We start from the raw sequence: 24438 nt of genomic DNA, 5'->3' as shown, positions 1-24438 counted from the left end.
GGTCAGCCCAGGAGTCTGCACACCTGCAGCTTGTTTCTACCGCACACAGATGGGCACGGGTGAAAATCTTTACAAGTGCTGCAGACTTTGGCAAAGCCTTTAAATTCAGAGCAGCCCAGAGAGGAGAAAGGAAAGTGGATGTGGGTTCAGGCTGTGTGAAATGGAGTTCCAATTGCCTGACTTAGCTTTGAAGCAAATCTTCTCTTTCCTGGACCTGTTCGGCTTGCTGCAGGCTTCCCAGGTGAACAAGGTAAAGGCCTTCCACCTCCCACTGCCCCCATGCCAGCTGCTTCTCTTGACCAGTTTGAGCACCACTTTGCAGAATAGCAGAGGGCTACATTGAGGCTTTGGGGGTTAGCATCCTTCACTCTAAAGGCCTCATATTCTGTTAAACGGAAAGGACAAGCTGACATCCAGAAGTTGTGCTGACTAAACAGTCCTTGAGGCTCCCATTTCAAGCCCTAGGAAATCAGAACGTCTTCCTGTGAACTCATGGGAATACCCAGTGCTTGTATGAGCAGTGGCAGGTCTCTGTTGTTACCATTTCCTTATCTCCCTGCATTGAGGAGTGCTTTGAGAGCTGGAATCCCAGCTGATTAACCTGTGCCGGCCCAGCTCCCAGAACAAATAATAGCAGAGGATTGCCCCTGCTCTCTGATGTAACTGATTGCCTGCTTGTCTCTTCCTTTCTCTCCCATAGCATTGGAATAGGATTGCAGAGAGCGATTTCCTGTGGAGGTAAGGAGGGAAGGGGAGAGGAGATCATCTGACTGCGCACCCGTGCTGTGTACTGAGGCCTGTGTGTGGCTGTGTTGTGAGATATACACAGGAAAGTTAGTGTGAGTAGGGGGTTGTGATATAACCAGAGCTCTGAGGAGGTGAACTGACTGAGAACAGCCTGATGGGACTGTGACTCTGTTTCCAGGTCGCTATCTCTGCAGAGATGGGACTGCAGCAACTTCACCAATCAACGCCTGGGCACACACACATGGAAGCAATTTTTCCTGCATCAAAGAAGGAAGGAGCTTCGGTTGGCATTGGCACAGCCGCATAACTTTATCTACAAAGCCACTAAGAACATTGGTATGGGGACAGGTGCCCTAGAGGAACATGAGCAACTTGTTTTCAGAGGTCCACTCTATTTGATTTTTGCTGTGTGCAGTTGTGTGTTCTCATTCAGTGAAGGGAAAAGGAATTAAAATTGAACCAGACTGGTTTGCCGTGATAGCCATGCGATGTCTCCCTGCTTCCTCTCTTGTCCCCACCATCTGTGCTGAATGAACAAACTAGAGTGATTTTTTTCACAACATAAAATCAGGTCCTGTTACTCCCTTTTTCCTAAGGCTTCTCATCCCTCCCAGGATAAAAATAAAAAAAAAAAAATTAATGGGAAACTTTAAAAAACAGGAGGATCTCTTGAGCCCAGGAGGTTGAGGCTGTAGCAGTAGAGCCTACGTATGCATTTATTTAGAGACAGGGTCTGGCCCTGTCACCCAGGCTAATTTTAAAAATTTTTTATAGAGATAAAGCCTCAACCTCCTGGGCTCAAGAGATCCTCCTGCCTCAGCCTCCTGTGTAACTGGGACTACAGGGGTGCCCCACCACAACCAGCTAACTTTTTTTTTTTTTTTGAGGTTGAGTCTTGCTCTGTCATCTAGGCTGGAGGGCAATGGCACGATCTCAGCTCACTGCAGCCTCTGTCTCCTGGGTTCGAGTGATTCTCCTGCCTTAGCCTCCTGAGTAGCTGGGATTACAGGCATTTACCACTATGCCTAGCTAATTTTTATATTTTTAGTACAGATAGGGTTTCATCGTATTAGCCAGGCTGGTCTTGAACTCCTGACCTCAAGTGATCCACCTGCCTTGGCCTCCCAAATTGCTGGGATTCCAGGCATAAGCCACCATGCCCAGCCATAATTTTTTAATTTTTTGGTACAGATTAGGTCTTACTTTGTTACCCAGGCAGGTCTTGAACTCCTGAGCTCAAGCGATCCTCCAACCTTGGCCTCCCAGGCATGAGCCATTGTACCTGACCTAATCCTGATAACTTTTTTTTTTTTTTTTTTTTTTTTTTTTAAGACAGAGTCTTATTTTGTCACCCAGGCTGGAGTGCAGTGGCGTGATCTTGGCTTACTGCAACCTCTGCCTCCTGGGTTCAGGCAATTCTCATGCCTCAGCCTCCCAAGTAGCTGGGATTACAGGCACCTGCCACCATGCTAATCTTTGTATTTTTAGTAGAGACAGGGTTTCAACATGTTGGCCAGACCAGTCTCGAACTCCTGGCCTCAAGTGATCCGCCCACCTCAGCTTCCCAAAATGCTCTGATTACAGGCGTGAACCACTGTGCCTGGACTTGATAACTCTTTTAAAACTCAGAAAAGTTCTCTGATGGAGATATTTTAATATGCCTTTTATATCTTTGGAAACTGAGGATGAAAAGGAAAAGCAAGCTGGCCAACATCTCTCAAATGGCCAGTCTGCCATGGGAACCTGTGTTTGGATGACTCTGGAGCCCAATTTCTTTTTTTTTTTTTTTTTTTTTTTTTTGAGACGGAGTCTCGCTCTGTCGCCCAGGCTGGAGTGCAGTGGCGCAATCTCGGCTCACTGCAAGCTCCGCCTCCCGGGTTCACGCCATTCTCCTACCTCAGCCTCCCGAGTAGCTGGGACTACAGGCGCCCGCCACTGCGCCCGGCTAATTTTTTTCTATTTTTTAGTAGAGACGAGGTTTCACAATGGTCTCGATCTCCTGACCTTGTGATCCGCCCGCCTCGGCCTCCCAAAGTGCTGGGATTACAGGTGTGAGCCACCACGCCCGGCCTATCTGGAGCCCAATTTCTATCTTCTCCATATTGTTACCCAAACCTTCCTAAGAGGGTACAGAAATATTTTAAATTATCTTCTTTTGGTTTGGATCACCCCTTAACTATCTAGTGGCCAAGTCTTCTGTGTTTCCTTCTAGCATATGACATGGAGTTGGCTTATCTCTCAGGAAATAGCCTGACAATGGATGAACAGGAGAAATCAATCATTTGTGGTGTATCTCCAAAGCAAGAGCTTTGCGCCTGGGATGTGCAAGAGGTGAGTCTGGCCAATATGTAGCAAAAGTACTGCATTGCATCCATCCTGTTCTGTATGTGAAATGGAAGTGCTGAGAGGAAAATACTCGGAAGTGGTAACAAAAACAAAGTGTCAAATCAGGTTTTCTATCATGTAATTTGTGACCTTTTCATTTGGACCATAGACACACATAGAATTCACTTTTGTTGTTTTTGTTTGTTTGTTTGTTTTTTGAGATGGAGTCTCACTCTGTTGCCCAGGCTGGAGTGCAATGGTGCAATCTCGGCTCACCGCAAGCTCCGCCTCCCGGGTTCACGCCATTCTCCTGCCTCAGCCTCCCAAGTAGCTGGGACTACACATGCCCATCACCACACCCAGCTAATTTTTTTGTATTTTTGTAGAGATGGGGTTTCACCGTGTTAGCCAGGATGGTCTCAATCTCCTGACCTCGTGATCTGCCTACCTCGGCCTCCCAAAGTGCTTTGATTACAAGCGTGAGCCACTGAGCTTGGCTGAGAATTTACTTTTTAATTTGTGTTTCTATCTATAAATTTGTGTAAGGTCTTATTTTCTATCAATAACATGGAGTGCATTTGTGAAATAATGTTTGGTCTTTGTGCATGTTTATTACCTGTTCTATTGCCTCTTTGTCAATAATTGGCATTTGTTATATTGGCTTTTTCAGAAAGTAGTCTCTAGCTCAGATGATCTCCAAGGCGCACAAAGGATTTATCTCAAAATTGAGTGTGGCTTTTGTCTAATTGTATAAACTGCAGTGAGGTTCTTAGACCCACAAAGTTTTTGTTAAAGAGAATTACATTGGCAGAAACACTGCCAGCTTGGATTTAAAGGGGCCAAAACACACAAAAGGAAAAGAGGTTTTTTGGATTTCAGAACTTTGGCACGAAGCAGACTACCAAAACAATTTAGCTGAAAAATTGGGCCACCATATATAGAAAGTAAAGGATGACTCAGACAGAATCAAGAACCTAGAGAGTAGAACCAAGAGTCATCAAAAATCTTTCTTGGGCCTTGAGTCCTAATCAACAAATTGCCAGCATGTTTTCTATTGGATTTCAAAATTTCTTGTAGCAGTGATTCCTATTTTTCCATTTTCACCTTTTCTGAATGACAGTGACTGTTATCCTGTGCTTACCCCACACTTGTACTTTGGGGATGGTGAGGGACAGATAACTTGTATATTTAGTTCGAAGATTTTCACATCAAGATAAACTGAATCTACAGAGCTTCATCTATACCTGGACCTAGAAACAATGAGATCCTAGATTCTGCAATGATACTATCATGGTATGAGACATTTGAGAGCATTGGGAGATGGTGGATATATTTTCATGTAGGGGAAAGTGAATCACTGGAGGCTATGGGGCAGGCTACAGCTGCCAGTCTCCTGAGATGGCCCAAATATCTTTGCCCAACAATAATCATGATCAATCTTGTGTAGTCCACTGCCGCAGTGAATAGGGCTGACCTGTGGAACCAGTAGAATATTGTGGAAATTATGATGTATAATTTCTGAAGCTATGTCACAGAAGACAATTCTTCACTCATGGGTCATTAGCTCTTGGAAATCCAGTCACAGTGTTATGAGAGCTCTCAAGCAGCCCTCCAGAGAAGATCTGTGTGGTGAGGGACTGAGGACCCCTGCCAGTAGCCAACATCAACTTACACAGCTATATGAGAAGCCATCTTGGAAGTGAAACTTGACTTCACCCTCAAGAGACCTATAGCCAGAACTACCCAGTCAAGCTGCCCCTGAATTTCTGATCAAAAGAAACTGAGTTAGCAAAAGCCTGTTTCAAGCCACTAAATTTTGGGATGCTTGGTTATGTGGCCATAGATATCACTGCATAGGCAACTTGTTATAGTGTGAGGAATCAAAATAGTGATTACATTTGAGTGTGGGGAGCCATGGGGGAGTTGTTAAATAGAGCACATGCAAAGGGGATTTTGGGAGGGCTTAGAAGTGGTACATTAGCATTCACTTGTGATCATTTATTAAACTTCGTGCTCTTTTCTTGTATGATATACTTCACAATTTTTTTAAAGGCTAAAGAATCATCTAGAAAGAACTATCTTATATGTAATGTACAAGGTTGATGAATGAATAACAATTTTAATGATAGTTAATATGTTCTGGGTTCCTACTGTGTCCTAGGCAAAATTCTAAGTATGTTTCATGAGTTGTGAAACGTAATGACAGCCTCATTAGAAGGCATGATAGAAAGCAACTTGCTGAAGCTGTACTGTTAGTAGGAGGCAGAAGTGATTTGAACTCAGGAAGTCTGATCATTCTTTGCACCTCTTATGTACCAAGTTCTTGTCTCTGAGCATAGTGCGTAGTTCCTGTTTTCGTGTTCACTCCTCCAAAATATTGAGATGGGGAGAATTTTCATATCTTTTGCCAGAAGCAAGAAGATCTGATTTGGAAGAGACTTCCAAATAAACATGGACAGAATGAAAGCACAGTAGATGTAAGAGTTCCTTGAACACAGATTGTATTACTCTTGTTCTCTAGGGCACCATGATCTGGTCAAGCCCAGTCCAGGAGTTCTGTTTCTTAAATCTGGTAACCCTTCCTCAGATGCATCTTGTCATCACTATGGATCAGAAAAAAACTATCAAAGTGTGGAACTGTCAGGACAGGGATGCTCTGGCCATTCTCCGCATGCCAGAGTCCTGTTATAGCATGGAAGCCTATCTCACAAAGGATGGCCCATTCCTGACGGTAAGTGAGCCCTGAATTTAGAGGGGACCAAAAAATCAAATGCCTGCTGTTTTGTCAGGCATCCGTGTGACATTACTGTCCTGTCCCTTTTTTTTTTTTTTTTTTGAGATGGAGTCTCACTCTGTTTGCCCAGGCTCAAGTGCAGTGGTGCGATCTTTGCTCACTGCAACCTCTGCCTGCTGGGTTCAAGCAATTCTCCTGCCTCAGCCTCCTGAGTAGCTGGGACTACAGGCACACGCCACCATGCCTGGCTAATTTTTTGTATTTTTAGTAGAAACAGGGTTTCACCATGCTGACCAGGCTGGTCTTGAACTCCTGACCTCATGATCTGCCCACCTCAGCCTCCCAAGTTCTGGGATTACAGGTATAAGCCACCACACCCAGCCTATTTCTCTTGTAGTCATCCCTTCCACATGCCCTGTGAGTCAATCACAATATATCAATGAATGTTATACAAACCTCCATGCTATCTTGGCCCTTGACTTGCCTCAAGTACATTTCCCCAGCCATTCTTCTAAAAACAAAAAGCCAAAAACTTTCTGAATTACTTTATATGTGCCTCTTCTTTCAAGTGTGTATTATTGTCCAGTCCATGAACTTGGTTGGGGACAGTCGAGGGAGAGAGATGGCTTTGGGTGACATTGAGAAAAAGCATAGTGTTGATGTGCTAATGAATAACCGTCCTTGAGAAGAATGCTTTGGGGCTTGGAAAGTTTTATTCCATGGGATTATCCCAACAGTGTCTCAAGCTAGACTGGTCAGAGGTTTTGATCTCCATTATGTGATTGAAGAAATGGTGGCATATCTTGCAGCTGACAGTGCTGCCTCCTCTGTACTTTAGGATTTCACGTATCTTCCTATTGATGTGGTGGGGATGTTTTGGTTTCAGGTTGGTGATGCTGCAGGTGACATCTACACATTTACACTGCCTGGGTTAAGGGATGTTTCTAAAGTTACTGCATTTCAATATGGTATTGTATTTCTACACTGCTCTCCTGACAAGAAATGGGTATTTGCATGTGGGACATATCGTCGTACCTTGCCACAGGTAGGTGCTGTTCTGTGTATTTGAACTTCAGGATGGGAATGTCAAGTTAGGAAGCATGCAGAGAAACTGCAGAGCTCAGTGAGGACCAGGCACACTGCTCCCTCTCTCAGACCACATCACAAGGGGAATCCATTGTGATGATCAGGAAGCAATGTTCTTTGAAGCAACAACATCCAGTTGCTGTGGCAAATGTTAACGAAAACTCATTCATGAAGCCCGAATTTGCCAAAGAAATGGAGGAGGGCGAGACAGGTATCAAGAAATAGGGATTGCTGGGCATGGTGGCGTACACCTATAGTCCCACCTACTCAGAAGGCTGAAGCGGGAGGATCGCTTGAGCCCAGGAGTTCCAGGCCATAGAGTACTATGCTGATAGGGTGTCCACACTAAGTCTGGCATCAATACGTTCACCTCCTGGAAGCAGGGGACCACCAGGTTGCCTAAGGAGGGGTCAACTGGCCCAGGTCAGAAACAGAACAGGTCTAAACTCCCATGCTGATCAGTAGTGGGATTGCTCCTGTGAATAGCCACTGCACTCCCACCTGGGCAACATGGCGAGACCCTACCTCTTAAAAAAGAAAAGAAATTTGTTTTTTACAAAAATATCTTTGACCTTGTTCTCTTTTGCCTTCTTTACTTTTATCTATGTTGGCTGGAAAGTATAGAGAAGTCCAAAAGTAACTGAATGTGCAACAGCCTCTGAATATCACTCTGAGGAAGGCTTTGGCCTTTGAGCAGGCCTTTTGTAGGGGGGCACTGGTGGACTGGGCACCAAAGAGGAAGGAGTTCAGAAGGCAGGTAGTAAAAGCCACACAGTCCTTGACTTGTTCCCCAAGAAGGGAAAATCTGCTTAGCCAACCTCAACTTGACCAAGGGTTCAACATGGTGAGATGGGTTTTGTAACCCCTTGGCATGCTTCAGGGACACTGTTCTGTGAATGGGACAGGAAGGATACGAAGACAGTGAGTTCCTTGTATGCTGGAGTGGTAAGCAGTGACCCCTCATCACTCCTGAGATGTTGAACAAAGCTTTAGCCACAAGATGAGAATTTCTAAGAAGGCTCTTCTGGAGTCACTCCTGTACTGAGAGGCTATAAGTTCCCTTCCCCTGATCGCGCACGCGATGCTCTCTTTAGGTATTCCTCACAGAGTCCTTACTGAGACCATCAGAAGGCAGTGCTCCTCTGTCTACCTCTCTCCCACATAAATTATGTGTCAGCGCCTGCTGGACCCCAAAGGTGAAAAACAGGCTAACACTGATGTCCCAAAGTAACCCTGAAAAAAAGACAGAATTTATCACCTTCGATCTAACAACCAAGAGGACTGGAAGCCAAACAGTCATCCAAGGTAGGCTGTGCCACATTAGAAATGCTTGTTTCTCTTCCTCATTACAGTCATTCATGTTTAGCTATAATAAATGGGTCAGTCTGTAAAAAAGGGAGCAGGGGATTTCTTTTTTTTTTTTTTTTTTTTTTGAGACTGAGTCTCGCTCTGTCGCCCAGGCTGGAGTGCAGTGGCGCAATCTCGGCTCACTGCAAGCTCCGCCTCCCGGGTTCACACCATTCTCCTGCCTCAGCCTCCCAAGTAGCTGGGACTACAGGTGCCCGCCACCTCGCCTGGCTAATTTTTTGTATTTTTAGTAGAGACAGGGTTTCACCATGTTAGCCAGGATGGTCTCGATCTCCTGACCTCAAAATCAGCCTGCCTCGACCTCCCAAAGTGCTAGGATTACAGGTGTGGGCCACTGTGCCCGGCCAGGAGTAGGGGATTTCTTTAGCTGCGGGTGAACCCTCCCCAGTTTGGCTCTAATACCCATGCTGATCTCTACCCCGACCCTGCCCTCTTGGGTGAACACATATAGATTTCCATCATGTTTTAGGGCCTGCATTCCAATGTTCCTTCCCACTACAGGTTTTGCCTCAATGCCCAGGGGATTGTTTATTGTCCACAAACTTCTGTTCGTGTGTCCTAGCACCTGTTAACCACAGTCAGTGATATGTATTTGTCAGGCCACTGGACTACCCTTCATTTTCCTCCCTGGAATGAAGTCTGTGGAAGTGGGGACTATGCTTTTTTATTCAGTGTGAGGATATTGTTCTTATTCAATGATCTGATATTTACTTCCTTATGTGTGTGTATATATGTGTGTTTTACATGAAAACAGTACATGAGATTGCAAGTTTCCAGTTGGCAGCTCATCTGGAGTCCCCTGCTTGGATGGGAGCCAATGATGGATATACGATTGTCTTTACCAATGGGCCATACTTGTTACTCTTCAGCATCACTGGCTTCCTGCTGCAACGATTTGAGGACCACCAGGCAGCCATCGACAACTTCTGGGTGGTATGTATGATTCTCCTCCACTGCTTTTTGATCTGACTTTGACTCCTTGGCCACTCACTCTGGCTATCCTTGGAAGGATCCTCGCTATGTGCTCACCACATCCAAGAACTCTGTGCACGTGTACATGTGGGAAGAAGGAGGCCGCCATCCATACCTGAGGAGCTGCTATCACCTGGAAAACATATGGCATGATCCCACAACAGATGAGTAAGTTCTGTTTTGTGACCTAAACATTCCCTGAACACTTTTTTTATTTTTTTTTTGAGACGGAATCTCCCTTTGTCACCAGGCTGGAGTGCAGTGGCGTGATCTCAGCTCCCTGCAACCTCTGACTCCCGGGTTCTAGCAATTCTCCTGCCTCAGCCTCCCAACTAGCTGGGATTAAAGGCATGGTGCCACCACACCTGGCTAATTTTTGTATTTTTAGTAGAGAAGGGATTTCACCATGTTGGCCAGGATGATCTCGATCTCCTGACCTCTCGATCTCCTACCTCGTGATCCGCCTGCCTCGACCTCCCAAAGTGCTGGGATTATGGCATGAGCCACCGTACCCGGCCAAAAACTTCTAATTTCTACATCAAGATGAATGAAGGGAGAACAGGGATTTTTTTTTTTTTTTTTAAGATTCTTTGAGGATAGATATCAATGAACTCATGCCTGAAAAGAGAATAACTAGTTCTTGAAGTCACGGCACTTGCAATAGATGTTAAAAGTCTTCCCAAAGTGGCTCTCAATTTATATTCCCACGAACAGTGGATAGATTATGTCCTCAATACCCTGTGTTTTCTTGCTAAGTTGTACCTTTTGTGAGTTCATTAGCCACTTGGTGGCTGCTTCAGTGAGCTGCCTTTCCCTCCATTTTGTTGATTTTTGCCCCTGGTTTGCTTGCCTTTAAATTGTTTTTCTTGAGATTTTACGTAGTACACGTAGAAGTCTTGACTCCTAAGTCTTTGCAGACATTTTCTTCCAGATTATTGCTAGTCATTATACTGCTTATAGTGCTTTTTTGGCGACATCTAAGAAAATATATATATCCTTTGCACTGCCAACACCACTAAAAAGAATTTACTGTGAAGCTATACCTCCGATCATTCAAGTACATTGGCTGTTCGTTACAGCAGTTGTGATAGTCAAGAGCTGGAAACTCCCTAAGTGCCCAAACATAAGAGATTGTTTAAATTACCATCGTATGTCCACACTAGGAAGTATCATGCTGCTGTTATTAACTTTTTTATAAGAATAGGAAAATGTCTACATTCAGATAATTATTTTCCAGTGTTTTGAGGCAAAAATACTTTGAATATCTGTGATCGTGCTTAGCAGACTTTCATGGTTTTTGCTCTCTGTATCTAATAAATTTTAGCCTACACCAATCATAAATACTTATTTCCTTTCAATAACTTCAAATACTTTCCCGGGATTTGTTTTCTGTCTTACATTTGAATGGATGTATAGTGATACCTCATTGTGATATTTATTGTGCCTTTTCCCAGTGACATTGAGCAATTTATTTGCCATCCACATATTTTCTTTGACACATTTTTTCAAATCTTTTGACCATTTAATTGGGTTGTTAATATTGAGTTTCTTAATATTGAGTGTTGATAGTCCCTTATATATTTGGAATACACGTCTTTTATCAGATAAGGGTTTGCAAATACTTTCTCCCACTCTGCTTCATCTTTCTACTCTCTTCACGGTGTCTTTCAAAGAGCAAGTGTTAACCGTGAAGTACAATTTTTCTTCTAAAATGACTGGGCTTGGGGCATTGTACTTACGAAATCTTTGCCTAACCCAAGATCACAGAGATGTTCTAAGATTTCCTCTAAAAGTTTTACAGTTTTGGGTTTTTCATTTAGGTCTCTGATATATTTTGAGTTAAATCTTATAAGGGAAAGATAAAGATCAAGGTGTATTTTTTTTGCATATGAATATTTAATGATTCAGCACCATTTGTTGAAAAAACTCTTTCTCCATTGAATTGCCTGTGTACCTTTGTCCAAAATCAACCATATTTACATGGGTTAATTTTGAAAGTTTCTCTTTTGTTCCAATCATCTATATATGTATCTCTTATCAAATAACACACTACATTGAAAACGTAACTTTATAGAGACTTTGCAATCACATAATGAGTCCACTAATTTGTTCTTTTGCAGAATTATTCAGACTATTCTGGTTCCCTTGTTTTCCAAGTGAATTTTAGAATTAGTTTGTAAATTTTTACAAAAATTCTGCTGAGATTTATATTGGAATTTGTAGATCTGGAGATTAATTAGGGGGAATTGGCATCTTTACTATTTTGGCTCTTTCAATACTTGAACCTGAATGTCTCTTACTGTTTTAGGCCATCTTTAATTTATTTTATCAGTGTTTTTGTAGTTTTTAGGACAAAGATTTTGCACATATTTGTAAAATTTATACCTAAATATTTCATGGTTTTGATGCTATTATAAAGAGTACTGTCTTATTTCAATTTCCATTTTTCATTACTAGTATATAGAAATATGACTGACTTTTGTATACTGATTTTGTATCCTGCAACCTTGCTTAACTCATTTATTCTAAAAGCTTTTATTCATAGATTGGTAGAGACTTTGTGCTTTCTCTATGTAGACAATCATGTCATTTGTCAAACAGCTTTCTTTCTTTCTTTTCAAATGTATGCCTTGTTGTTCTTCCCTTTTTGCACTGGCTATAACCTCCTGGGTGGCACTGGAATGGAGAGCCAACATCCTTGCATTGGATGAAAAGTGTTTGGTCTTTCACCATTATTATTATTATATTCACTGTATGTTTTTGTAGATGCCCCTTACTGGGTTGAAAACGTTCTCTTCTAGTCCTAGATGGCTGAGAGGTTTTTACTATCATGAATAGATGTTGAATTTTCTCAAAGGCATTTTCTGCATAAATTGATAAGAGCATATAATTTTCCTTTTTTAGGTTCTTAGTAAGGTGAATTATATTGATTTTCTTTTTTTGTTAGTGGTCAGGACAGAGTATTGTATTAGTTTTTAATTAACAAATAACAATTACATATTTATGGGTACAATGTGATTTCTTAGATGTATATATTATAGAATGATTATATCAAGCTAATACATCAATCACTTCATACAGTATTTTGTGGTAAAAAAAATACTTAAAATCTACTCTCAGCAAATTTGTCAATATGATATACTATTATGAACTACAGTCACCATGCCACAGATCTCTGAAACTTATTCCTCCTGCCTAACGGAAACGCTGGGCCCTCTGACCAACATCTCCTCATTCCCCCTCTCTCCCAGCCTCTGTTAACCACCATTCTACTCTGCTTCTGTGAGTTCAATTTTTTTTTTAAGTTGTCACACATAAGTGAGATGATGCAGTATTTGTCTTTCTGTGCTTGGCTTAGTTCACTGAACATAATGACCTCCAGATTCATCCATGCTGTTGCACATGACAAGATTCCCTTTTCTAAGGCTAAATGGTGTTCCATTGTGTGTGTGTGTATATATATGTATACATATACCACATTTGCTTTATCCATTCATCCATTGATGTACACTTAGGTTGATTCCATATCTTGGTTATTGTGAATAGTGCTGAAGTGAACATGGGAGTAATGAGAGTACAAACGTTTCTTCAACGTACCGATTTCAATTTCTTTTGATGTATACCCAGAAGTGGGATTGCTGTATCATATGATAATCCTATTTTTAGTGTTTTGAGGAAATTTCATGTTGTTTTCCATAATGGCTGTACTAATTTACATTCCCACCTACAACATACATGGGTTCCCTGTTCTTCATATCCTCACCAACACTTGTTTATCTTTCGTCTTTTCGACCATAACCATTCTAACACCTCTAATGAGGTGGTATCTCATTGCATTTTTAATTTGCATTTCCCTGATAATTCATAATGTTGAGCATTTTTTCACGTATTTGTTGGCCATTTTATGTTTTCTGTGGACAATTGGCAATGAACCTTTGCCCATTTTAATATGGTGGTTTTCTTGCTATTGAGTTCTCATATATTTTGGATATTAACCCTTATATGTATAATTTGCAAATATTTTCTCCCATTCCATAGGTTGTCTCTTTGATCTGTTTTCTTTCCTGTGCAGAAACTTTTTAGGTTGATACAATCCCATTTACCTATTTTTGCTTTTGTTGTCTGTGCATTTGGGGTCATATCCGAAAAATCATTGCCCAGATCAATGTCACAGAGCTTTTCCCCTGAACTTTCTTCTTGTAGTTCAGGTTTTATATTTAAGTCTTTAATCCATTTTGAGTTTTGTATGTGATGTGAGAAAAAGTCCAAACTTATTTTCTTTTCATGTGAATATCCAGTTTTCCCAATGCCATTTATTGAAGAGCTTATCCTTTCTCCATCATGTGTTCCTGGTACCTTTGTTGAAAAACAATTGACTATAAATGTGCAGGTTTATTTCTGGGATCATTTATTCTGAGCTGTTGGTCAACGTGCCTGATTTTATGCCAATATGCTGTTTTGATAACTGTAGCTTTATAATATGTTTTGAAATCAGATAATATGATGCCTCCAGCTTTATTCCTTCTCAAGATTGCTTTGAGTATTTGGGGTCTTCTGTGGTTCCATATTCATTTTATGATTGCTTTTTCTATTTCTGTGGAAAAGGTCATTGAAATTTTGATAGGAATTGCATTGAATCTGTAGATCATCTTGGGGAATATGGACATTTTAACAATATTAATTCTTCCAATCTATGAACACGGGATAGCTTTCCATTTATTTATGTCTTCTGTTTCTTTTATCAGTGTTTCATAGTTTTCAGTATACACATCTTTTACCTTCTTGGTTCAATTTACTCAAGTATTTCAATTTTGGGTGCTGTTGTAAGTGGATTTTCTTCATTTATTTTATTGGATATATGGAATTTCTGAACATTAAATCAGCCTTGCATTCCTAGACTAAACCCCACTTACTCATTTTTTATTACTCTTTTTACATATTGCTGAATTGAGTTTAATACTTGATGATTGTTGGCTTCTGTGTTTATGAAGGATATTGGTTTGTAGGGTTTTTTTCCTTTTTTTTTCTTTTCGAAATGAAGTCTCGCTCTTGTCCCCCAGGCTGGAGAGTGATGGCACGATCTTGGCTCACTGTATCCTCCACCTCCTGGGTTCAAGTGATTCTCCTGCCTCAAGGTGTTATTTCTTCCTTAAATGTTTAGTAAACTTCAGTAGAATAATCTGGGCCTGGAGATGACTTTTTTGAAAAGCTTTTAACTATACATTCCTTAATAGTTATAGTACAACTCAGATTACCTATTTCATGATGGGTGAGTTTTTATAGTTTGAATTTCCAGCAATCAGTCATTTTATCTAACTTGTGAAATGTGTGTAGATTTGTTTCTTTTAATCCTCTTAATGCCTGTAAAATTTGTAATATGAGGCCGGGCACGGTGGCTCAAGCCTGTAATCCCAGCACTTTGGGAGGCCGAGACGGGCAGTTCACGAGGTCAGGAGATAGAGACCATCCTGGCTAACATGGTGAAACCCCGTCTCTACTTAAAAAAAAATACAAAAAACTAGCCGGGCGAGGTGGCGGGCGCCTGTAGTCCCAGCTACTCGGGAGGCTGAGGCAGGAGAATGGCATAAACCCGGGAGGCGGAGCTTGCAGTGAGCCGAGATCCGGCCACTACACTCCAGCCTGGGCGACACAGCGAGACTCCGTCTCAAAAAAAAAAAAAAAAAAATTGTAATACGAACTCCTTAATTTGTAATATTGGTAATTTGTGCCATTTCTGTGTTTTTTGTTTTGGTTTTGTTTTTTGGTCAACCTTACTAGAGGCTTATTAATTTTAATTGTTTTTTCAAAGAAACAGCTTTTGGTCTCTTTTTATTTTATTTTATTTTTTTAACCTCTATTTTGCTGTTCTGGATTTGTCTATGTCAGCTCTTAAATTTTATTTTCTTGCTTCTGGTTACTTTTATTTTGCTATTTTTTCTAGTTTGTTTTTAGACACCATCTGAACCTGTCAGGCTGGAGTGCAATGGGGTGTTATGTTGGCTCACTGCAACCTCTGCCTTCTGGCTCAAGTGATCCTCCCACCTCAACCTCCCAGAGTAGCTTGGATTACAGGGGTGCACCTATATGCCAGGCTATTTTTTAATTAATTAATTTTTTTTTTTTTTTTTTTTTTTTTTGGTGGAGATGGGGTTTTGCCAATTTGCCCAGGCTAGTCTTGAATTCCTGGGCTCAAGCAATCTGCCTATCTCAGCCTCCCAAAGTTCTGGGATTTCAGGCATGAGTCATGGTGCCTGACCTTTTCTAGTTTCTTAAGGTGGATGCTTAGATCATTGATTTCTGACCTCTTTTTGAAATATAAGCATTTGGTGTTCTAAATTCTCCATTAAACACTGTTTTAGCTGCAATCCTCATATTTTTATTTTTATTTTCATTCAGTTCCATATACTTTATTTCCCTTTTCCTCTTTGAGCCGTGGACTATTATAAAATATGTTTAATTTCTAAGATTGGAGATTTTATTGTGATCTTTTTGATCATGATTTTCTAATTTAAAGCTGTTATGGCCAGAGAGCATCCTCCATATTTTCTTCATTCTTTTATATTTGTTAAAATTTGTTTTGTGACCCAGGATATGCTCTATCTTGGTGAATGCTCCATGTTTCCATGTGAGCTTGAAAAGAATGTGTATTCTTCTCCTGTTGGGCACAATGTTTTATAAATGACAATTAGATCACCTTGGTTGATCTTCTTCAGTTCTTTTCTATCCTTTCTGATTTTTCAGTATAGTGATCCTATCAATTGAAAGACTGTTGAATTTCCTATTATGGATTATTTTTCCTCTTCGTTCTATTAGTTTTCATGTATTTTGCAGTTCTGTAACTTGCTGCATACACATTTTGGATTAATATATCTTCTAGGTTAATTGGCCCTTTTGTTTTTGTGTAATGTCTTTCCTTCTCCCTGATAATCTTCTTTGCCCTGAAGTCTACTTTATTGAATACTAATTTAGCTACTCCTGCTTTATTTTGGTTAATATTTGCATGTTATATTGTTTTTCATTCTTTTACTTCCAACCTACTTATATCATTATATTTGAAGTGAGTTTCTTGTAGATAGAATCTGGTTGGGTCACGCTTTTTATCCATTATGCTAATCTGTCCTTTAAGTTTAAATACAAAAGTTTAACGGACAAAGAATACTTGTATATACTTATGGGGTACAATATGATGTTTTCTTGCATGTATACACTGAAATGATCAAATTGGGCTAATTATCCATCCCTTCAAATATTTATCATTTATTTGTGGTGAAAACATTTAAAATTTCTTTGAGCTATTCTGAAATATACAATATGTTATTAACTATAGCCACCATGCTCACCAGAATTTATTCCTCTTGACGAACTGAAACTTTGTACCCTTTGACCAACACCTCCCTGTTCCCTGTCTAACCCTCTGCTCTGACCCTGCCTAGCTTCTGGTAAACACCATTTTATCTTTTACATCTATGAGTCTAACTTATTTAGATTCCATGTATAAGTGAGATCATCAGGCATGGTGGCTCATGCCTGTAATCCCACCACTCTGAGAGGCCAAGGTTGGGGAATTGCTTGAGCCCAGGAGTTCAAGGCTGCATTGAGCTGTCCATGTTTGCCCATTTTTTAATGGGTTTGTTTTTTACTTGACTTGTTTAAGTTCCTTAGAGGTTCTGAATATTAGACCTTTGTCAGATGCTCGATTTGTGAATATTTTCTACCATTCTATAGGTTATCTGTTTACTCTGTTGATAGTTTTTTTTGCTGTGCAAAACCTTTTTTGTTTTGTTTTGTTTTGTTTTTGAGATGGAGTCTCACTCTGTCACGTAGGCTGGAGTGCAGTGGCACAATCTGGGCTCTGGGCTCACTGCAACCTCCGTCTCCTGGGTTCAAGTGATTCTCCTGCCTCAGCCTCCTGCGTAGCTGGGATTACAGGCATGCGCCACCACACCTAACTAATTGTATTTTTAGTAGAGACAGGGTTTCACCATGTTGGCCAGACTGGTCTCAAACTCCTGACCTCAAGTGATCTGTCTGCCTCAGCCTCCCGAAGTGTTGGGATTACAGGTGTGAGCCACCGTGTACAGCCTGTGCAGAAGCTCTTTTGTTTAATTAGGTCCCACTTATCAATTTTTTGTTTTCATTGCAATTGCTTTTGAGGACTGAGTCATACATTCTTTCCCGAAGCCAACACTGTTGTCTAGAATAGTGTTTCCTTAGGTTTTCTTCTAGGACTCCTATAGTTTGGGGTCTTACATCTAAACCTTTAATCCATCTTGAATTAATTTTTGTGTATGGTGAAAGGTAGGGGTCCAGTTTCACTCTACTACATTTGGCTAGTCAGTTATCCCAGCACCATTTATTGAATAGGGAGTCTTTACTCCATTGTTTTTTTGTCAACTTTTGTTGGTGATCAGTTGGCTGTGGGTGTATGGCTTCATTTCTGGGTTCTCTATTCTGTTCCTTGAATCTTTATTCTGTTTTTGTACCAATACCATGTTAATTTGGTTATTATAACATTATAGTATAGTTTGAAGTCAGATAATTGATGTCTCTGGCTTTCTTCTTTTTCCTCCAGATGCTTTGGCTATTCAACATGGAATCAGGATCTTTCCTGATACCATATAAATTTTAGAATAGTTTTTTTCTAGTTCTGTGAAAAATGACATTGGTAGTTTGATAGGAATAACAATGAATCTGTTGATTGTGGCCATTTTAATGATACTGCTTCTTCTACTCCATGAGCATGAAATGTTTTTGCATTTTTTTTTTATGTCACCTAGGATTTCCTTTTTTTTTTTTTTTTTTTTTTTGAGACAGAGTCTTATTCTGTTGCCCAGGCTGGAGTGCAGTGGTGCAATCTCGGCTCATTACAACCTTCACCTCCCGGGTTCAAGAGATCCCCCTGCATCAGCCTCCCAAGTAGCTGGGACCACAGGCACGTGCCACCACACCTGGCCAATTCTTGTATTTTTAGTAGAGATAGGGTTTGGCCATGTTGGCCAGGCTGGTCTCGAACTCCTGACCTCAAGTGATCCGCCCGCCTCAGCCTCCCAAAGTGCTGGGATTATAGGCGTGAGCCACCACATCTGGCCTATGATTGCTTCTAGTAGTGTTTCGTAGTTCTCCTTATAGAGATCTTTTACCTCCTTGGGTAGATGTATTCCTAGGTAATTTATTTTGTGGGGTGCTGTTGTAAATGAGGTTTCATTCTTGATTTGGCTCTCAGCTTAAACAGTATCAGTATATGGAAATACTACTGATTTTTGTACATTGATTTTTGTATACTGAAAACTTACTGAAGTTGGTTTCAGTTCCCAGAGCATTTTGGCAGAGTCTTTAGGGTTTTCTTTGTATAGAATCATATTGTCATGGAGCATAGTGGCTCATGCATGTATTCCCAGCACTTTGGGAGGCTGAGGCAAGATGATCACTTGAGCCCCGGAGTTCAAGACAAGCCTTGGCAACATACAGAGACCCTGTCTCTACAAAAAAAAAAAAAAATTAGCCAGGCATGGTGGTGTGCACTGGTGGTCCCAGCCACACAAGATGCTGAGGTGTGAAGATCACTTGAGCCCAGAGGTTGAGGCTGCAATGGGCCATGATTGTGTACTCCAGACCGAGTGACACAACAAGACCCTCTCTGGGGAGATTTTAAAAATACATATTATATATATCTATACACACAGACACACACACACAGACACACACACACACACAAAATCAATCATATTATCATATTGTCCACAAAGAGATAGTTTCACTTCCTCTTTTTCTATTTGGATGCCCTTTATTTCTTTCTCCTGGCTGACTGCTCTAGCTAGGGCTTCCTAGCTAGAGCTATCACTACTATCACTACTATCACTACTAGTCACTACTGTGTTTACTAGGAGTGGTGAGCGTAGGCATCCTTGTCTTGTTCCAGTTCTCAAAGGGAATGTTTCCAGTTTTTGCCCATTCATTATGACATTGCCTGTGGATTTGTCATGGATGGCTCTTATTTCAAGGTATGCTCCTTCAGTGCCTAGTTTCTGAGGGTTTTTGTCACAAAGGGATACTGCATTTTATTGAAAGCTTTTTCGGTGTCTATCGAGATGATCATATGGTTTTTTGTTTTTAATTCTGTTTATGTGGGGAATCATGTTTATTGACTGGCATGTGTTGAACCAACCTTGCTCCCGGGAGTGAAGACAACTTGATCATGGTGAATTAGCTTTTTGATTTGCTGTTGGATTCGGTTTGCTACTGTTTTCTAGAGGATTTTCGCATCTGTGTTCATCAGGGATATTAGTCTGTAGTTTTCCTTTTTCATTGCCAATAGCATTTATTGAAGAGACTGTCCTTTCTCCATTGACTGTTCTTGGTACTTTTGTTTAAAACAAAAATCAATTGACCTTAAATGTGAGGGTTTATTTCTGGGCCTTCTATCCCATTCCACTGGACAATGTATCTGTATGTATGTCAGTACCATGCTGGATTTTTTGTTTGTTTACAGTTTGTCTCTGGGGATGAAAACACAAGAACCGGCCAGGCGTGGTGGCTCACGCCTGTAAATCCCAGCACTTTGGGAGGCCGAGGCAGGCGGATCACGAGGTCAGGAGATCAAGACCATCCTGGCTAACATGGTGAAACCCTGTCTCTACTAAAAATACAAAAAAAATTAGCTGGGCGTGGTGGCGGGCACCTGTAGTCCCAGCTACTTGGGAGGCTGAGGTGGGAAAATGGCGTGAACCTAGGAGGCAGAGCTTGCAGTGAGCCAAGATCATGCCACTGCACTCCTGCCTGGGTGACAGAGCAAGACTCAGTCTCAACAAACAAACAAACAAACAAAAACAAAACAAAAAAACCACAACCATGATGTTTTGATTACTATAGTTTTGTGATGTATTTTAAAATCTGGTAATGTGATGCCTCCAGCAAATGTGGTAATGAGGTTTGCTCAAGATGGCTTTGGCTATTTGGGGTCCTTCTACACTTTGTGTGCTTTATTTGTTGTTTGTTTATAACATTCTGCTGCTGACCAGGGATACTCTGTTTTAATTGGTGTATTAACTTCTTTTAGCATTTGAAAAATGTTTTGCCTCTTCTGGCTTCCATGATGTCTGATGAGAAATTCATTGTCATTCAAATCTTTGTATCTCTCTAGATAATGTGTCATTTTGCTCTGGTTGAGTACAGGTTATTTCCTTTGTTTTTAATTCTCAGAAATTTGATTAGGATATGTCTGGAATGAAATTCTTTGGGTTTAACCTGTTTGGGTTTGATTAACTTTTTGAATCTATAGGTCTATGAATTTGGGGACGTTTTCAGCTATTATCTCTGCAGTGCTTTGTGGGCAGAGGAAGGGGTACCATTTCTTTTTTTTTTTTTTTTTTTTTCCTGAGACGAAGTCTCACTCTTTTGCCCAGGCTGGAGTGCCAGTGGCACGATCTCGGCTCACTGCAACCTCCACCTCCTGGTTTCAAGCAATTCTTCTGCCTCAGCCTCCCAAGTAGCTGGGACTACAGGCATGCACCACTGTGCTCAGCTAATTTTTGTATTTTTAGTAGAGATGGGGTTTCGCCATGTTGGTCAGGCTGGTCTAGAACTCCTGACCTGAGGTAATCCACCCACTTTGGCCTCCCAAAGTGCTGGGATTACAGAAGTCAGCCACCACACCTGGTCTGGGGTACCATTTCTACTCACGTCAGTGCACTCGGGGAGATAGTCAACAGGATTCCATCTCTGTGTCTTCAGGGCCTGGTGGGGAGGGGAAGAAGTGTCACCTTTACTTGAGTTAGTGCAAGGCAGGAGTGGTCAACAGGGTACTAACCCTACAGTTTCTGGGCTCCTGGTGGAAAGGGGTAAAACTGTCACTTCATTAATGCAGAATAAGAATCAACAACAGAGCTATGCTCCCACCATTCCCTCATCACACAGTGGGGAGGGAAGCATGGCATCTCTTATGATATTCTATTGGAGTAGAACAGGTATACTCAAAAGGGAGCAGAATTCTATTTTAAAATAAAAATCCAGGGCTGGGCACAATGGCTCATGCCTATAATCCCAGCACTTTGGAAGGCTAAGGCAGGCAGATCGCTTGAGTGCAGGAGTTTGAGACCAGCCTGGGCAACATGCTGAGACCCCATCTCTACAAGAAAATATATATATACATATATATCTAATATATATATAATTTTATATTATATATATATAATTATATATATATTATATACTTTTTTTTTTTTTTTGAGATGAATCTCACTGTGTCGCCCAGGCCGGAGTGCAGTAGCGCGATCTCGGCTCACCACAACCTCCACCTCCCGGGTTCAAGCAATTCTCCTGCCTTAGCCTCCCAAGTAGCTGGGAATACAGGCATGCACCACCACGCTGGCTAATTTTTTGTAGTTTTAGTAGAGACGGGGTTTCACCGTGTTAACCAGGATGGTCTTGATCTCCTGACCTCGTGATCCACCCACCTCGGCCTCCCAAAGTGCTGGGATTACAGGCATGAGCCACCATGCCTGGCCTACAAGATAATATTTTTAAAAATTAGCTGGGCATGGTGGCGTGTGCCTGTAGTCACAACTACTTGGGCGACTGAGTTGGAAGGATCATTTGAACCCAGGAGATGGAGGTTGCAGTGAACTGACATGGTGCCACTGCATTCCAGCCCGGGCAGCACAGCGAGGCCCTGTATCAAAAAAAAAAAAAAACCTCTCCAATCATCATTAAACCAGATAATCTGTCAAATCAGATACTGACAATTCTGGCAATAATATTTGAGAGCAGGTTGAGATTGCTATTCCTGCAAATAACCAGTGTAACTTTCCCTGGAAAGAATATTGATATCTTAGTCAAGTTCCAATTCAGTATTAACAATGGATATACCTACTTTCTCTTTTGTTCACTGATGATCTTATTTTTCCATTGACAGCTGCATCTCCAGTGTGATGTGTGATAATGCAAGCATAGTACTTACGGTGACAGTAAGTGAATACAGCATGCTGGTGATGTATTCTTTGAACACGTAATATGGAAACTAACAAAATTGACCTTGCATCATCTTCTGCAATGTAGTAAAGAGAATTCATTTGCAAGCCCAGAATGATTATTTTAGTGAAATTTAGATGTTGTGGCCTGAAGTGGTGGCACATGGCTGTAGTCCCTGCTACTTGGGAGGCTGAGGTGGGAGGATCCTTTGAGCCCAGGAGTTTGAGACTGCAATGAGCTGTGATTGTGCCATTGCACTCCAGCCTGGGCAACAGAGTGAGACCCTTAGAAGAAAATGAAAATTAAAGAACAATGGAAGTGGTCATATGACATGGTTGAAGAGATCTGGTTAAACCATTTTCTTGATTGTAAGAGATAACAGATTCTATAAGGTAATACATGGGCAGTGGAGACCAAGGTAGAAGATAAGACAGAGGGAGAGAAATGTGTAGAATCATGTACAAAAAATGTCACTTGCCAAAGGGAACAGGAATAAGTAGGATCCCACAAGGATCTGCAATTCCCAGATAACTTAGGTTAAAAGGTGGGTAAAATTGAATTGTTGTTGGGCTTTCATTTTCCAGAAACATGGTGGCCCAGAGCAAAGCATGTATAGCACCTCAGCATTGTTCAAAACTACAAACAAGGCTGGGTGCGGTAGCTCACTCCTATAATCCCAGCACTTTGGGAGGCCGAGGTGGGTGGATCATGAGGTCAGGAGATTGAGACCATCTTGGCTAACATGGTGAAACCCCATCTCTACTAAAAATACAAAAAATTAGCCGGGCATGGTGACGGGCACCTGTAGTCCCAGCTACTCGGGAGGCTGAGGCAGGAGAATGGCGTGAACCCAGGAGGCAGAGCTTGCAGTGAGCCGAGATTGCGTCACTGCACTCCAGCCTGGGCAATGGAGTGAGACTCTGTCTCAAAAAAAAAAAAAAAAAAAAAAAAAAAAACTACAAACACAAAACAAAACTAAAAAAATCCATGGTTAGATGGCTGGAATAGAATACAAACTTCCAAAATTGGAGAATGAAAAAAATCCAGAAAATTCAAGAAATGCTGAAGTTAATGTCTTATTTCATAGAATTCCAAAGGCTACATGATGAAATACAGGCCTCCACCAAATTGGTGGTGAGATCAGAAATCTACAAGATCCGGGACCCTCAGAAAAGTAACACTCCTTGTAGGTAAACTGAAGGAAAATCTATTCATTAGAGAAGAGTGAACAGCTACCTCCCTCAACTTTAGAGATGGGTGAAACCAGGATAGAAAAACAATTATCTTCAAAGAATTCCTAACCATAACAAAAAACTCACATTTGGGATTTATATCAGTCAAGGTCCCAGGATGATAAAGATGTCACATACAAATTAAGGTAATTTGAGGAAGGTTTAATAAAGGGACTATTATAATTTGGGGCACAGTTTTGTTTTTTGGTTTTTGTTTTTTGAGTAGATGAATTGGCTCTCTCCAGTCTGTGCCTCCAAGATGACGAAGAAAAGGAACAACAGTCATGCCAAAAAGGGCCATGACCACGTGCAGCCTATTCGCTGCATAAACTGTGCCTGATGCGTGCCCAGTGACAAGGCCATTAAGAAATTCGTCATTCAGGCCGGGCGCGGTGGCTCATGCCTGTAATCCCAGCACTTTGGGAGGCCGAGGCGGGTGGATCACAAGGTCAGGAGATCGAGACCACGGTGAAACCCCGTGCTGAGATCGCGCCACTGCACTCCAGCCTGGGCGACAGAGTGAGACTCTGTCTCAAAAAACAAAAAGAAATTCATCATTCAAAACCTAGTGGAGGCCACAGCAGTCAGGGACATTACTGAAGCGAGCGTCTTCGATGCCTATGTGCTTCCCAAGCTGTATGTGAAGCTATAATACTGTGTGAGTTGTGCAATTCACAGCAAACTAGTCAGGAATCAATCTCATGAAGGCCACAAGGACCGAAAAGCCCCACCCAGATTTAGACCTGCGGGTGCTGCCCCATGACCCCCACCAAAGCCCACGTAAACAGCTGAGTCCTTCAAGACTGAAGACTATTCTCTGGAGAAAAATAAAATGGAAATTGTACTTAATACTGGATGTTGAGTGTGTCGGTGTCAGATAAGGTGGGGATTTTGTGTGTGTGTTAGACCAAGTGTGAAGCAACACATAGTATTTTCATGGGGAAGAAAGCTTATTCATGTAAATTAAACTTTAATTGTTTGCAGTCATATCCTTGGCCTCACAATTTG

At 41.4% G+C, this 24438-nt stretch overlaps 1 protein-coding gene across 1 annotated transcript; it reads left to right on the top strand.

Annotated features, from left to right (window-relative positions):
• Positions 1–23086, top strand: FBXW12 (F-box and WD repeat domain containing 12). Its single transcript, XM_007984109.3, has 10 exons — positions 1–250; positions 701–738; positions 926–1083; positions 2960–3078; positions 5594–5803; positions 6693–6851; positions 7987–8197; positions 9015–9193; positions 9270–9400; positions 22143–23086. Exons 1-10 carry the CDS (start codon positions 161–163, stop codon positions 22237–22239), a joined length of 1392 nt encoding a protein of 463 aa, XP_007982300.3. The 5' UTR covers positions 1–160; the 3' UTR covers positions 22240–23086.
• Positions 23087–24438: the final 1352 nt, after the last annotated feature.

This window comes from Chlorocebus sabaeus, chromosome 22 (assembly GCF_047675955.1).
Source record: "Chlorocebus sabaeus isolate Y175 chromosome 22, mChlSab1.0.hap1, whole genome shotgun sequence".
Lineage (NCBI taxonomy): Eukaryota > Metazoa > Chordata > Mammalia > Primates > Cercopithecidae > Chlorocebus > Chlorocebus sabaeus.
The sequence above is the reverse complement of the archived record's forward strand: the minus strand, read 5'-3'. Positions and strand labels throughout refer to the sequence as shown.